The following is a 15,117-nucleotide window of genomic DNA, read 5'->3' on the forward strand; positions in this document are numbered from 1 at the left end:
AAGGAGAGTGTTTAAAGCTTAAAGCAAAGATTAAAATGTTCATTTATAAGAAGCAGAAATGATTAATTTATATTAGAACAGCAATATCATATCTTAACAGACTGATCTGTCCTGGCCACCGGTAAATTGATGTAAATGGAGTTTTGTCCAAAACAGACGGTATATCCAGGAGTCTCCTGGTGCCGAATCTCGTTTGCCCGTCTTATTTGTGTTGTAGATTTGGTTTAAGATTTCCAGCTTTCCTTTTAAAGATGCGGTCGTCCGGGCACTTTGACTTAGGAAAACCCGCGCTCGGTGTATAACGGCTCTACGGCCTTGTATGAAATACATCTCTGTTAGCGATTTTGTTCATTATGAGGGCTCTGGCTGGAAGAAGTGAAACTGGTTTCCACCTAAGTGGGTGAACAACAAGTGATGGATGCTGCGGAATAGCCGGAATGCCGATGAGGTCAGTCGTTTTCATACCAAAGGCTTAGTCATTTCTGAAGAGATTGTAGAATTCCAGGCTGCTGAGCGTGTTCTGTGCAGCTGCCGTCCCATCCCTTGGCATACGTCCCACCCGGGGCCCTTTCATTTAATGCTATATTTAGTATATATTAGCACATTCTCGCCTCTGTCTAAAAGCACATCAATTATTCCGTATCCTTAGCCTCGTACTTCTGAGTTGTGTGATGACACTTGGCAATGCCAATGTAAAATCTTCTCAAAGCATTGCTTGCTAAAGTGCCCTATTACCCAGACACTGTATATTAATAAATAGGGAAATAATTATTTCAGCATCTTTTTTCTGCAACAAGTATCAAAAACGTACTAATTGCTTCTCCGATGGCACAATATGAACGCCAGTAAAGTTATAGATGATCTGCTATGGCAAACTGTACAACTAAAACACAGCATGACAACCATGTTACAGCCTCAGAAGAGATCTGCAATGTATCGTTTCTACAATGTAACACCATTCATACTGTTTCCTGTCCTCGGTGGTACGCCACAAGTACCCTTTTAATTCATGTTCTCATGCGTTTATAAGCAGCTGTTTACACCAACTTACAGGAAAGAGGGATATGTTCAAGATTCTTACATGAAAGACCACAAGTGTAATGTTTTAAACTTTGTTTCTTTCACAATTTAGTGTAAAAAGTTACTTGAATTCTTGACTGAATACATTGCGTTGGCATTTGCCGTTAGTCGAGTATCTTCTTCGTTGTAGGCTCACTTGAGCGTGGACCTCCGTTTTTCTTAAAGTCCAAATCGTTATATAATGTATGATTTATCTCCTGTGTTTACTCGTTCTACAGCGCTGCCTCTTTCATACGATTCACAAGGCTTTTCACGTGGTCTCATGGTGAACATTATTAGATGGTCTGCGTTTGGCTAGAGAAGGTGTACAGAGTAAGGTTTTGGTGCTTAAGCAGCACAAAAGCCTAAAATAAAGATCTCCAGGGTAGCAAAAAAATAGTAATTTGGTACTTGGCTGGACGCGATGGCATGCCAAACCTCATGCATGGGTATACCACTTAATGTCTGTCTGTAAATACCCCCTCCGATAAGCATGTAATTTACAGCCGCATAGGTGAACTGAAGATGGGAGCTTGCAATGGATCAACTCTGCAGTACTAGCTCAATAATACACTTACGTGTCGTCCTGTAGATTGTAAGCTTGTGAACAGGGCCCTATTCACATGATGCTCGTCTTAGTCTTAATTCTAGTTTTCCCAGACCCTGTCAGTGTAAGAAGTGCTGCGGAAATTGTTGGCCGTTAATTGTAACTCCTGACATACGCCGAGCAGCTTCGCTGCCTTTTCGCACCGTGTCATTGTCTGACCCGCCAGTGCTTGCGCAGAAGACGTCTCGTTGTAGGAGACCCAGGCCCTGCAGCTGTAGTATTTAATAGCTGAGCTTCGTATTTACTCATCCTTGAACGTAGTCAATAAGTAGCTACCGCAGACTTAACCCCAGCGCTTTGATCTTTGGTCTAGAATATATCCATAGGTTCCAGAAATACACCTTACTGATATCTCTGAGTTACTTATTGTCTTTGTGTTTTATGGATGACTAGAATAAAAACACTTACGTTGGGGGTAGTGGTAGCGAGTTTTAAATGGCCTCCGCGGTTTAGACCACTTGTAATCGTTATGCAGTAAAAGCTGGTTTTAGCCATGCAAGCAGCTCGGACTATTTCCTAATTCTAGACCTCCTTAGACAAGGAATAGAAACTCTTTTTAGTCCAGTGGAACATTTATTATAATTATTTATTACACTGTCTGGTGGGCCAGCTGAATTATACATTAAGAAACGTCATTGAAGACCCCACTGATCCCCCAGACCGGAGCCTGGTGCCATCGCTATGCTTTGGGGGGGACCTCTCCCTCTTACTGATCTGCGTTCCTGCCCCATCTGGAAAGTGATTCAGTTGAGTGAGCAGACTTTTAACCAGGCTTTTAAACACACTTGTTTTTAATTTTGGGGCATACTCCTTTTGTAAGTAAGATAACTACCGATGTGTGCTAAGTGGGTTATGATAACTTGAAGAGCGGGAAAATGTTTTGCTTACGTCCCACTTTCCTCACATGCTGTAAATCTAGTATTCACTACAGTTGAGCATCTCCTTTCCCAGTCAGACTTCAGACTTGAAGGGGCCTCAATAACCATCGTGGACATCAGATACCTTATACATAAACCATCTATTGTTAAAGATAAATAAAGCTGCATTTAATGGCTTTTTAGGCAATATGTGGTCTGCATATTTATTTTAATGGGTGCAGTGTTCTGATTTATTGGGGGCTTCCAGGTTACAAGTACTAGCTTCAAAAATAGAGGATAATGAGTGGGTACTTGCATCAAATACACAGTTAAACAGGAACTCCCATCAGGAAAAAAAATATTTTCCATGGAGTATAAAACCAGTGCTGAATATGGAAATGTAGACCGGCATTGACAAAAACCTGGTTTTATCTACTTTATGTTCCAATAAACTCCAATAAAATAATCTGAAGACCTGGTGGATGCCTTTGTCAGCCTTGATGTTTTGGGTGACTTTCCCGGCTCAAACACCACACTGAGCGGATGCTTTATGGTGATGCTAATGATGTCTGTTCCTCCAAAGACTGTCCTTTAGTTATCCTATGCTTGTAAGAATAGGTATGTAGTGATGGGGTGGGCCCTTTTATTTTCTGCATAAGTTTCATTTTTAGGGCATGGATCTGAGCCCAAGGCATCTTGTCTTTAGTCCGTCTGCGGTGCTACCTTTTTGTGGAAGAGGAATAAACCTTGTTGCGTTTTTGTTTATTTTGTATCTTCATGCTGTTGGAACTTAATTACCTAAATCCCTTATTTTTCTGGCTTTGAATGGGTTCTATGTTCTTTGCAAACGCCCGATACATTTTATATCCATACACAACGCTTATTTATAGTTTTTATCAAGGTTTTTGTTTCATTGCATTATTTAGGAGAGTCGGAATTTTATTCCTGGAGTTATTTTTTTCTCTGGTAAGTGAACCTACTGACATGTCTGTTTATGGTTTCTAAAAAGTATATTCTTTTCTTTTCCAGCTTCTATGCAAAGTTGGCCACAGCGAAGAAAAATTAGGTTTTATGTATGAACACATAATTATTTGGTAAGTGCCGCAATCTATTATCTATTGATCAGCCTCTCGACCCCTTGGATGGCCGCCACCTTCAGTAGTACCTGCTGGATGCTGTAGTTTGTCTTGCAATTAGCTTTGCCTTGTATCAAAAACTGCATTTAAGTACAAATATTCTTGCCACTTTATGCCACCCCACATTTAAAAGGTTAATCGTAAGCAAGTGCCATTAGTATTAGAAGGGTTTTTATGTTAACCCCTTTGTGACAAAGGTTGTTCTCTCACCTCTCAGTACATGTATGAAGTATATTTAAAAACCCTTTTGATTGTGGATGGTATAAATCGTTTTCTTTTTTTCTCCTTTTTTCAGTTTGCGATTAGCTTTGTTAAATGAAGCGAAGGAAGTGCGAGCTGCTGGACTCAGGGCCCTGCGCTACCTTATCAGAGATTCCAGTATTTTAGAGAAGGTGCTAATGTTGAAAGTAGACTACTTAATAGCAAGGTATGTATTAATGTTATTTGGTGGCAAATTATATCATTCTTTAAACATTCATTGCAATTATGTATTTGTCTGTGTCATGCCCTGTCCACTGTGTGAAATATATGTACGGTATTACCACGGCCACGTTTTGGGATTGACAAAGGTTCCGTGCAGCTGAAACGCAAGGGTTTCACACTAAAAAAGTTCCTAAATCACTTGTTTGTCGTATCTCCTATTGACCCTCAGTCTCTGTCCCCCCGCTTGGTGTGCTCCTGCCTCTCCAGTTTGTTTTCTTAGCAGTATATGACTACAGTACAGCCTGCTCTTGGCTACCTTTCGTCTTTCTGTTGTGGAACCTCTTCTCCCAGCAAGTGATAGGAGCTATAGGTCGATGACAGACGTTTTGTTTTATGCCTCAGTTTTCTATGACAAGGCTGGTAAATGTTGTCTTACTTCCCTCACGGATTCCATTTTATGTAATCGCTGACAACAGCAGTAATTATTAGGATTGTCAAAGCCAACAAGAATAGTAACCACAACAAAATAGAAAATATAAATGTTGTAGTATTCGTGGCATCTGAGAGCAAGAGGCCTCATTGAGAAATATTATGTGTTTTGTGAACCTTTGCGCATCAGAGGTTTTGGACTGGTCTGTGCTTCTCATAGATTCAAACAGGTGTGAAATGTGCCTTTTTAGTGATCTGCTCTTCAGTCTTCAGTCTTTTTGTCAATAGGGTAAAAAACAACAACTAACGTTCATTTCACCCACACTCTGGGTTTATGACAAACATAGAACTTGTTAAATGCCTCATTATTTTAGAAACGTATAATGTTGTGTGCTCTGCTGGCCGTTTTCCGTATGTGCAGGAAGGGATTCTTGAGACTAGGGGTAGCCCCCTCAGCCGCATAACGGGTGCCCGTTGCCCTATTTGTCATTCAGGGTCCCCTGTGCACTGGTAAATAGATCTCCCTTGTAACTGTTTGACGACATATGCCGGTTCTCAGGAGAGAGACGTCTGGGCTAATGTAAATTACGAAGGGTCCAGTGTACCTACCCCATCTTAAAAATACCATTGTAAATATTGTATAATCCGGAAACAGTTGGGCTTTTATGAGGCGTCTCTGTTTTCCTCTTAAATCTGTCTTTTTATTGCATATATGTCCATGTCCTAGAACCCTAATTATATAGCCTTTTGTCATAAGAATTCCAGCTGCTTCCCTGCAATCCTTTTAAACATTAATATAGGTTACCATAGACTTTCTAAGTTATATGATAAAAATGAAAAAGAAAGTACACCTCTTTGAATTCTGTGGATTTACATATCTGGACATAACAAACATATGTTATTGTTCATCTGAGATTGTATTTACCTGATTTTTAGACCTGCTAAGGAACAAATCATTGTTTGTCCTGATATGTAAAAACCATAGAATCCAAAGAGGGTGGACTTTTCTTTTTTTTGTATGTATATCCATTGCAATTTCACGGAGAAATTTTCTTTTCGTTAGCCATAAACTCCTCCCTTACTAAATATATATAACTGTGTGTGAGTATCTATGGATGTCTGTATTTCATTTAATTACTGTGCTTTGTACCCAGGTGCATAGATATACAGCAGAGTAACGAAGTAGAAAGGACACAAGCTCTTCGACTAGTCCGAAAGGTATATTACATTTTATTTTATGAAGATGGACCTGCGTTGAGCCTTGAATTTGTGAATGATTTCTGTGTTTTACAAGATGTTTCAGCAGCTGTGGGGAAATTCTGAGTACGTTCGGCCGTTATTTTCTCGGAGTATCTTGTTAGCATTGCTGAATTCCCCTGGCATTCTTTCGCACCTCCTCTGTTGCGTTACCATCCAAGTGCTTTCTGCCCCGGGCTGTGTTCACAGCTAAACACATCCTTAGCGAACTCTTTTGCCAACTGAATATTCTTAAATTCCAGAAGTCCTATAAAGCTGTGCTAAAATGCCTATTAGGATCTACTGGTACATCCTGACTTTATTTCCCACACAGAGAAAAGGGGGAAAAAATAATGAAATATAAGCAAAAAGAAAGATGTTCTAAAGCATTAGGAATAAAACAAATATTTGACAGTTTTTTTTTTTTTAATTCATAATAACACGACAAAGGCGCAAATCCATCAAGTTCAACTTTGCTGTCGAGAATCACAGCGGTCTTCTGCCTTCTGCCCGTTGTGTCCAGAGCAGTTCGGTATATTTCACAGATGCACAATAGCCCAACAGCTTGTCTTTCATCATAACGTGCAACTCATCTTTGGGATGAAATGCACTACAATAATAAAAGGGAATCAATTGGTGAAATATGTTATAAGGCATTCTTGAAGACGTCTGTGCAGACATATGCTTGAAATGTATATTTCAGAGTAACAGACTGAAATGAACATGGCAGGCACTGGCGTTTATTCACTACTGTTTATTATGGAGGGCCATCCTGGACAAGTTTCTCCTGCAGTGCGCTGGCCCTGTATAATGCATAAGCCAATCAGTGAAGTGGGCTTTGACAAAATCTTACTGTTTCTAACTATTCAATATACAGGACCAGCCGTGTCGCTACCTTTTTATAATGAATAACGACATTGGGGTATTGAACATTGGCATTCATAGTGAATACGCTGCTGTACCGTCATAGAGAATGCGGCAGTTTGTTGTAATAGAATACACTACATGCCTCCGATGTGTCTTGGTTGTAAGTCATTACTGGCCGTACCGGAGACATAACTGCGTTCCATCCGTGCGGTATGACTGGAACTCCACAAACACATTCACCAATACAGAACTTTGCTTTGGTTGCAAGTCCGCGGTCATCTGTTGTCTGTATAAACACTCCTTGTGCAACCCGGTCATTCCCTATGTGTTTGCGTGTCCTCGGGTGACCTCTGCTCTCGATCCAACATAGATCACATATATTCTTGGGGTGTATAAATAGCTGTGCCAGATTACCAAACCCTTTAATGTAAGCAGTGTATTCTAATTAAAGCAAATGGCAGTATTGTATAGATGTATAATGATCTCTGTATAGTTCCTATACCTGCCTCTACCTCAGCGCAGAAATCGAACATTTCCTGGATGAACACAGAATTATTAACCTGAACTTGAACATTTTTTATTTATCCTTGATGGCCACGACCAAGCTGTTTTTGGGATTGACGGCTGCCAAATAATCGTCATTTTGGGGAATGGTTATTGACATTCAGGGGCTGAGGTTTATCAGTGTAATGAACTAAGAGTTCAAGTGTCACCTAAAGCGTCCTCTTATTTAAATGACTCCCGGTGTCATGCGAAGGGACGACTCTTCATAAGCATCAGTACCTCCAAACTAACACGCTGCTGGTCTTGAGGTCTGTATGGAAGTTTCAGATTATGTATTTACGCTGTGGGTTTGTGAGTGTTTAAACACGCTAAAATATGCTTTCTCACTCTATTTGCAGATGTGGCAATCAGTGCTAAGCTTTATTTTGAAGCAACATTGAAGTGAAATGTGTGAATGCACGTTGGGATTTATCTTTTACTGACTTTTTTTGTTTGTTACGGGTTACTCTGATGGTTTGAAACGGTCGTTACGGAAACCAAAAATTGCTCAGTTATGGAGAATATGTGATTTCCTGGATTCTTTGTAGATCAGAAGGATTTGGATTAGAAGGTCCGGGTTTAATTCTCTACCAAGTACTCGGTTGCTTGTGCTGGGGAAGTTGCCTGAAATAACGCAACTGGCAGCCTCCCGTTTATAGGACCAGAAATAGATAAAAGCTTGTTCTTTGTCCATGGACAGCTATAGAGGCTGTGACGGCTTGGTGCCCCCTCTGTAGTGTTAATAGGCTGATTGGGGAAGATTACAGATGTTCTCTTAACCGTCCCATTGAGGTGCAGTACACCATGGGGCAGGGGGGCCGGTTACAGCCACCCTAGATTGGGATAAATTGTTGCCTAATGTATGTTGCTCTACATTTTATGTTCAAGGTGAAAAATATTTCTTTACAGGACTTCCTATACAGAGCCTGTAAGGAAAACTATTTTATGGTATTCCATACAGCTTTACACCAGTCCCCTCCTAGACTGGTCACATATACCTGGGGCATTATTACTTTGAGGTTTCTTTCTGCTAAAGAAATAGATGTGAGATGCATGCGTTAGTCTGGGTATTTGAGAGCCACTTGACCATGGATTTGTTTTATCATTTACAGTTGTGTCCTTGGTATACAAGAATATATCTATTTTTTCTTCTAATATGTTAGAATCTGATAGAATTTTGCTCTGTGCTGGGTGATTGTATATGCCTTACAGGTCTTACATTGTAGTTGCATAATCCTTTATTTGTGTTTTTCAGATGATTACTGTGAATGCTTCCTTATTTCCTAGCTCTATAACCAGTTCCTTGATAGCAGTTGGAAACGATGGTCTTCAGGAGAGAGACAGGCTGGTCCGAGCGTGCATTGCAATTATCTGTGAGCTAAGTAAGTGCTGTTCATGGTTTAATTACATTGAGCTGAAGGTGGTTTGCAAGGTTGCCATTTAAGTTCTCTGTCTCTTAGCCATAGCTTTTTTAGTCCATACATTATACATGTATGTTCCTCATACAGCAATTCCTCCTTCGATGTAGAAATTTCCACACTTTTTAGTGTGGGTTTTTTTTACTTAGGACCTGCCTGGATGCATGTGGCGGCTTGTATCTGTTGACCAGATCTCCTATAGACCAGCCATAGTGTTCCTAATTATGTCTCTATATTCAAATGCAATGTAAAGAAGTTTTACATTGAGAGGGTGGTAGAAAAATGGAATATATTCCCATCATAAGTGATCGAGGCTAATACAGTGAGGGGATTTAAACATGCATCCGATAGGAGTTAAGCTGTCCTGAATCTAAGCCAAGACCAACATTTTTAAAGAGAAGTTAAAGTTCATAAGTGCCTTAAATTTTAACCTTAGCTGTTAATCACATTTCATGATATGATACAACATTTGGGAATTTTAGCATATTTCAGGATATACCAAATCAAAGTAACAATTTTATTTTTTCCCCAGTAAAATTTCCATTCCATCCTTTATTAAATGGATCCAGTATGTGTAGTAGTATGTCCACAACGTATTGAAGGATAGATGTGAAAATACACATTTACTGCCTACAACGGCATGTTTTGCACAAGTATGACCCCCCCCCCATAGTGGGTTGGGGCTCCAAAGGCACTCGTCCTCGTTCAGTTATGAGTTAAGTCATCCTTGTTCAGTTATGAGTTTTGGTTCATAAGAGCTCAGGTATTAATACATACAGATATTTATAGTTGTGTGTGTATATTTCTGCGGTAGAGTTTTGGACAGGTATATCACCACTGTGAGCGATCGTAGCATGTATGCAAGGGTTAGACTCCCCCCCCCCCAATGCTGACAGTGATGGCTACAGATCCTAAACCTTACCTCAAGTACCCCATGGACCAGAACATGAAAAACTAATGCACTCCCAGAGGCTTGAGAAACTGACCCCATTGTTATGGATGAAAGCAGGTTTGGAGACCTTCATGATTGTTTCTATCCATTAAATACTAAAATGTCTTTGGTCGCTTGTCCCAGTGCTTCAGAACCCAGAGTTGGTGGCGCTCCGAGGCGGACTCAGTACTATCCTGAAAAATGTCATTGACTGTCAGTTAAGTCGAATAAATGAAGCGCTCATCACCACAGTGTTGCATTTGCTTAATCACCCCAAGACCCGACAGTACGTGCGAGCTGATGTAGAATTAGAGGTAAGGATATTTGTTTCTAAGAATTTCAGTGTAATTGCCAAACTGTTGTGTATTCCCCTTTTTAAGATCAAGTAAATTCTAAAACATTTTATTTCTCTATTTAAAACAATATTTTCTTGTAAAACTTTACATTAACCAACTTGTCTGTTTTCTGTTGTCTCTCTGTCAGAGTAATCTGATCCCAGCTCTTAACGTTTAAGAAGATCTTGATGTTATCTCAAATGACACAAATCAAGATTATCTAAAATATACATTGATTTAATTTTAAAAATGATTACTGTTGTGATATTAATACATTGTGGAGGAGAACTATTAATAAATAATAAATTAATTCAAAAAAGCTTCAAATGACCATGAAGATGATCCAAATAAGTAAAAAGTGTAGAGGCCGGGTGGTTGGGGCTTTTTGTAATTCTCTGGTGGTTAATATTTTACAAATTTTTTTGGATGAGAATGTTTGTTTCATTTCCATATTTCTTGTGATTTAAAGCTTATGTGATGCTAAAATGCAAAGTGTGAAGCTGTGAAGATAAAACTGTTAGTAACTTTTTAATCATGTGCTTTTGTACAATTTTATATTTGTTTTTTTTAGCAAATTCTTGCACCGTACACAGATTTCCACTACAGACATAATCCAGACACGGCAGAAGGGCAGCTCAAGTAAGCGCGATTACGTTTTTCATAAGCGATGTGTAAATTGTTGGCGCTATGTAAATAAAAGCTAATAATATGTTAGTAATTAGTCATGATATAAATATTTATTTAAGAGAAAGCCCTACCTGTCCTTAACTCCTCTGTGACAGAGGGGCTTACTCGCCTTTTTGCCACTTTATCATATCTTTGTTACCTTTTCCGTTTTTAGTGTACCCACACAAATTATATATTGTCTTTCCAAGGGCAGCTTTGGTCTGTCAGTTGCCTTTTTTTCTCCAGTCTGTTGTTAATTAGGAATAATGTGAAAAAAACCTGTCAAAATTCAAAAAAGTTTGCAATTTTAATTAGGATTTCTGGTCCCACTAATACAAAAAACACACACAAACCCTTATTTGTATTCAACATGCCCTAAGTAGAATGCATACATCTTTGACTGTTTATAAGGGAGCAAAATGCATCCTTACATAGTACACTTTTTACCTTATTTTTGAACTTTGCATTGGGGGCATGAACAGTTTAGTTTTTTTTTTCCCTAGTCGGTAGCACGAGGTGTTTGGGTACCTATTTCTTTCATTTTTTTTTTTTTTACTACTTACACTTTGTGACCTGAATTGCCTTTAAGGTCCTTAAAGAGCTCTTGAGACTGGATGGTACCCTTTTTTAACCTTTTATATTTTTTATGCTTTTAAAACGGCGTCTGCAGAGAATGCCCAAAACACGTTCTCTGAGAATCTCATGTAATTGGCTCCTGCTGACAAGTGGGACCCCAGACTGCAAAATCAAAGGGGATTCTCCTACGTCCTTGGGCACCTAGGGCTTGTTTCAGAGGACGCAATAGTACATCGGATAACGCGTAGGGGTTAAAATATATATATATTGTCAGTTGTGATATTTTAGTGACTTTCTCTGCTAAATCACCACACTGAGCCTTATTCTAACAGTGAACTATGAAGTATCTTCCTGTCTGGACTTTCATTAGAGTGTCCAACTGGGTGATTAAGACTGCGCCATTCTATTATTTACCACAGGCAATATGATAAGCAATCAATGTTTGTCTAGTGGATTGGACTAAGATAACAGAGCCAAAACACGGACAAATGGATAATATGCTGCTGCCTGAAGGCATATTATGGGGGGGGGATACAACTGTTTAAAAAAGAATTATTGTAGTAATTAAAAGCATTGGCTGGAATTCCCCTTTAATGAGAGAGGGGGGCCATCAACTTAACAAAGACACAGCAGTTTAGCTAAATGTGAAACAGCCGTTACAGTCACACCACCCAGTGTCTTTCACACGTTTGCTTCACTTTGGATTACAGACATTCTGGTTTTAGTGACTGTAAGGAAAGGTTTGAACTTTGTGTTGGTTTGAAATCTTTGATCACATAACGCAGCTGCTGGGTGTATTCTGTGTAAAACACTGCGATGGAATCTCTTCTGGAGATTCTCTGCCACCCGCTTACCTCGATCTCACAAGAACATGACATCCAGGCCAGGGCCAGACAGCTTTTAAGGACTCGTTTAATCACCCAACACATTTCTCAGCGATACATCGCATTAATCCTAATAGTGTAACCCTCCAGTGTCTGCCGTCTTTCAGCCGCAGTGTGCCATTTATTTTATTCTGCTTCGTGTTAGCATCTAGGTCGCCTTCTAACACATACAATGCTGTAGAATCAGGCGATACGTTCCAGAACCTGACCAGCGCAATCAAGAAAGAATTAAGCTAATAGTTTCTGTTCAGGGTTCGGATCAAGTCTAGTTATCCACAGAGATTTAGAGCACAGGTTTGCGCAGGGACACAGAAACCGACTCACAGGATCAGTAAGTAATGGCGTTCTTATATCTGATCCCAATCAGACTTTGTAATGCCGCTGTATCTGGAATCTGGTTACAGCTCCCTTTTATTTTCTAAGATGTGTAATTTATCGTGCAAAGAGCTGATGCTTTCAATGATTTCCCTGTCAGGGAGGACAGAGAGGCCCGGTTCCAAGCAAGCAAACTGGGGATTGTGGCCGCCTTCCGATCGTGGGCAGGTAAGGGGCATTATTTCACATCTTACTACAATTTGTCCTTCAGTTGAGCTTACAGAGCAAAGAAGAACAAGAAAGCTTTACAACAATATGAAGATCAAGCAAGGCCTTGATATGACACAAGGGTTAGACCGTTTCATTTTAGAATACTGTAAGACACCACTGGAAAGGTTTAGATTTTATAGCAAATGTGATCTTTGGTCACAGTTATGGTTAAGGTATCTCTCAGAATGATAGTGGATTTACTCTCACATATACATTTTTAGCATCATCCTTTGCTTTTGTGATTGTCAAATACTGCTAAGATTTGTTAGTTTGCCATTATGGATTCACACCACTGCAATCAGCTTGTATTTTATGTATAGACATCGAGAGTCTTGTGAAAGACTCGAGTGACCTTCCTTAAGGCAATATCTGTGTCGTGATCACTCGGAGCAGAAACAGACTAACAGGTTCATAGGTGGACCAATGAGGCGCTGAAAGATTATGAAATGTTTACACATAGACACGCTACTTTAAATGAGTAAATCTCTTATACAATGGTGTATTGATTTCAGGGTTTGAAATATGTGTAATTATGTGCTCTTGCAGGTATAATTAGCTTATGCAAGCCTGGAAACTCTGGGATCCAGTCTCTCATCGGGGTACTTTGTATACCAAACATGGAGATACGGGTAAGTGAAAATATATACATGTGTATGAATCTTTTTGTTCTGGGATATGAAGCATTCCAGGTTTTCTTTGGAGCTTTGTTTTGACGTTGCACAATTTATTATGAGATCCGTGAACGCATGAGCGCTGCGTTCTACGGGCACTGGGTGTATTCGCTAGACCAGGAGGTTACAGGAGACTCGAACATTTCAGCTCCTGCTCTTCCTTAATGCATTACAATGTTCCAACCCCAGTGAGCTTTTCTCGCAATAAGAGCTGTGCTGACCCTGCATGATGTATAGTTAAATCAGGGTAATCTCCCTGCATTACCTATGCGTTAACCAGAAGGATCTCGCTTGGGTTGGCCTTCATAATGCATTGTGACGTCAAGGGAATTAAGTGTTCATCTTACCTGAAAACTGGTTAAAACATCCTGTAACCTGTTGCCACCCTTTGTGTAATAAAGTCCAGCCTTTTCAAAAGATTGCCGCTCATCATCATGGTGGCTCTGTTTAGTGAGCTCCAGTAATGTATCCTCCTGGTAGTGTAGGTTCAAACCTCTCCAGACATTTAGACCCGCTGCTCTATACGTGGCGTTGTAAGTAAGCGTTGCCTGTTTTCTATTAATTTGTTTATTCTGATTTGTTGTGTGCAGCGAGGTCTTCTTGAGGTACTGTATGAAATTTTCCGCCTCCCGGTTCCTGTTGTTACGAAGGACTTTATAGAGGCTCTCTTAAGTGTAGGTAAGTGATGCCAACCGACAGAGGAACTCTTCTTCAGGTCTTGACCCTGAATCCCATGAGCACTATTTTCAGTTACACCGCTGGCCCTCTTTTTGTGCTAATATAACTGGAGTGTATGTTATGGGGGTGACTTCCCTGGGTATGCGTTACATTGGGATATGATTGAGTTACAGGGAATGAACTAAGGAATCGGTGATATCCCTACTGTAACGAACAAATTAATTTCATTCATAAAACTGCTTCCAGGCCATGATTTTTGAGGTCTTACAGCATGTAGGAATATATGGAGACTATATGGATCACATGGGTCTTACCCACTCTCTCCTTTTTTTTAGAACCCAGTCGATTTCAGGAAAGCTGGAGGCTTTCTGATGGGTTCGTAACAGCAGAGGCTAAAACAATTCTTCCGCACAGAGCACGCTCCAGGTAATACAGCACCCTAAATGACTTTGTATGAAGATACATGGAATGCTATTATTTCTTGCTTTGCTTATATGTTCCTTCCAGCAAGCAACCATTCTCAGCCTGCAGCTGAGTAAAAAGTCACATCAAATATTATGGAGCTGGTGCAATGCTTTTTTGTTTGCTTGTTTTTTTTTTTTCTTTCTTGGGAGGGTTCTTTTGAACTTGTCTGCAACTTTTATGATTGTTTTGCACAAAAAGTGGCTGGATAGATTGGTGTTAAAAAATTAAGTCTAGATTACTTAGATTGAGCGTTTTGGCCTTTAATGTGAATATTTTATGTTTTCCAGACCTGACCTTATTGACAACTATCTAGCTTTGGTACTCTCTGCTTTCATTACAAACGGTTTGTTGGAGGTGAGGTTAAAGCGTATATGGAAATTTTAGCTTTATCCGAAAACTTTTCCGTGTGAATTATGTTACCAAAGTCTGATCTTTCCTCAGGGTCTGGTCGAGGTCATCACTAGCAGCGATGATGATGTCTCTGTCAGGGCAACAATCATGCTTGGGGAACTTTTGCAAATGGTATGTCCATCTTTAGTTTTTGGATCTTGTTTCTTGCTGTCCAATTTTTCCATCTCTACCAGGTCCCCAAAATAACCAATTAATCTGTGGTCCATTCTGTAAGCCTCAGCTTCTAGTTACCAGATGAGTTAGCTGCAATTCACAGGATCTCCCTGGTCTGGAGCATCTGCAATGTGTGCAGAGTCACTATATGGGGAGGCTTCACGCCTCAATGTCCGTAATGCCGTGT

General features: G+C 39.9%; 1 protein-coding gene across 2 annotated transcripts in view; it reads left to right on the forward strand.

Moving 5' to 3' along the window:
• RICTOR (RPTOR independent companion of MTOR complex 2) overlaps positions 1-15,117 on the forward strand; it is a 52,916-nt gene that overhangs the window by 15,036 nt on the left and 22,763 nt on the right. Inside the window, exons 4-15 of one of the 2 annotated variants that reach the window (XM_053448108.1) lie at positions 3,553-3,617; positions 3,955-4,086; positions 5,666-5,729; positions 8,413-8,539; positions 9,651-9,820; positions 10,413-10,480; positions 12,443-12,510; positions 13,099-13,181; positions 13,814-13,901; positions 14,237-14,327; positions 14,654-14,720; positions 14,808-14,888. In XM_053448108.1, the coding sequence (XP_053304083.1) occupies positions 3,553-3,617; positions 3,955-4,086; positions 5,666-5,729; positions 8,413-8,539; positions 9,651-9,820; positions 10,413-10,480; positions 12,443-12,510; positions 13,099-13,181; positions 13,814-13,901; positions 14,237-14,327; positions 14,654-14,720; positions 14,808-14,888 (1,104 nt within the window). Of the gene's footprint in view, positions 1-3,552; positions 3,618-3,954; positions 4,087-5,665; positions 5,730-7,299; positions 7,427-8,412; positions 8,540-9,650; positions 9,821-10,412; positions 10,481-12,442; positions 12,511-13,098; positions 13,182-13,813; positions 13,902-14,236; positions 14,328-14,653; positions 14,721-14,807; positions 14,889-15,117 lie in introns of those variants that run through there. The other variant, XM_053448109.1, reaches the window with a different exon arrangement.

The sequence above is a fragment of the Spea bombifrons genome, chromosome 1, assembly GCF_027358695.1.
Source record: "Spea bombifrons isolate aSpeBom1 chromosome 1, aSpeBom1.2.pri, whole genome shotgun sequence".
In the NCBI taxonomy this organism is placed as follows: domain Eukaryota; kingdom Metazoa; phylum Chordata; class Amphibia; order Anura; family Pelobatidae; genus Spea; species Spea bombifrons.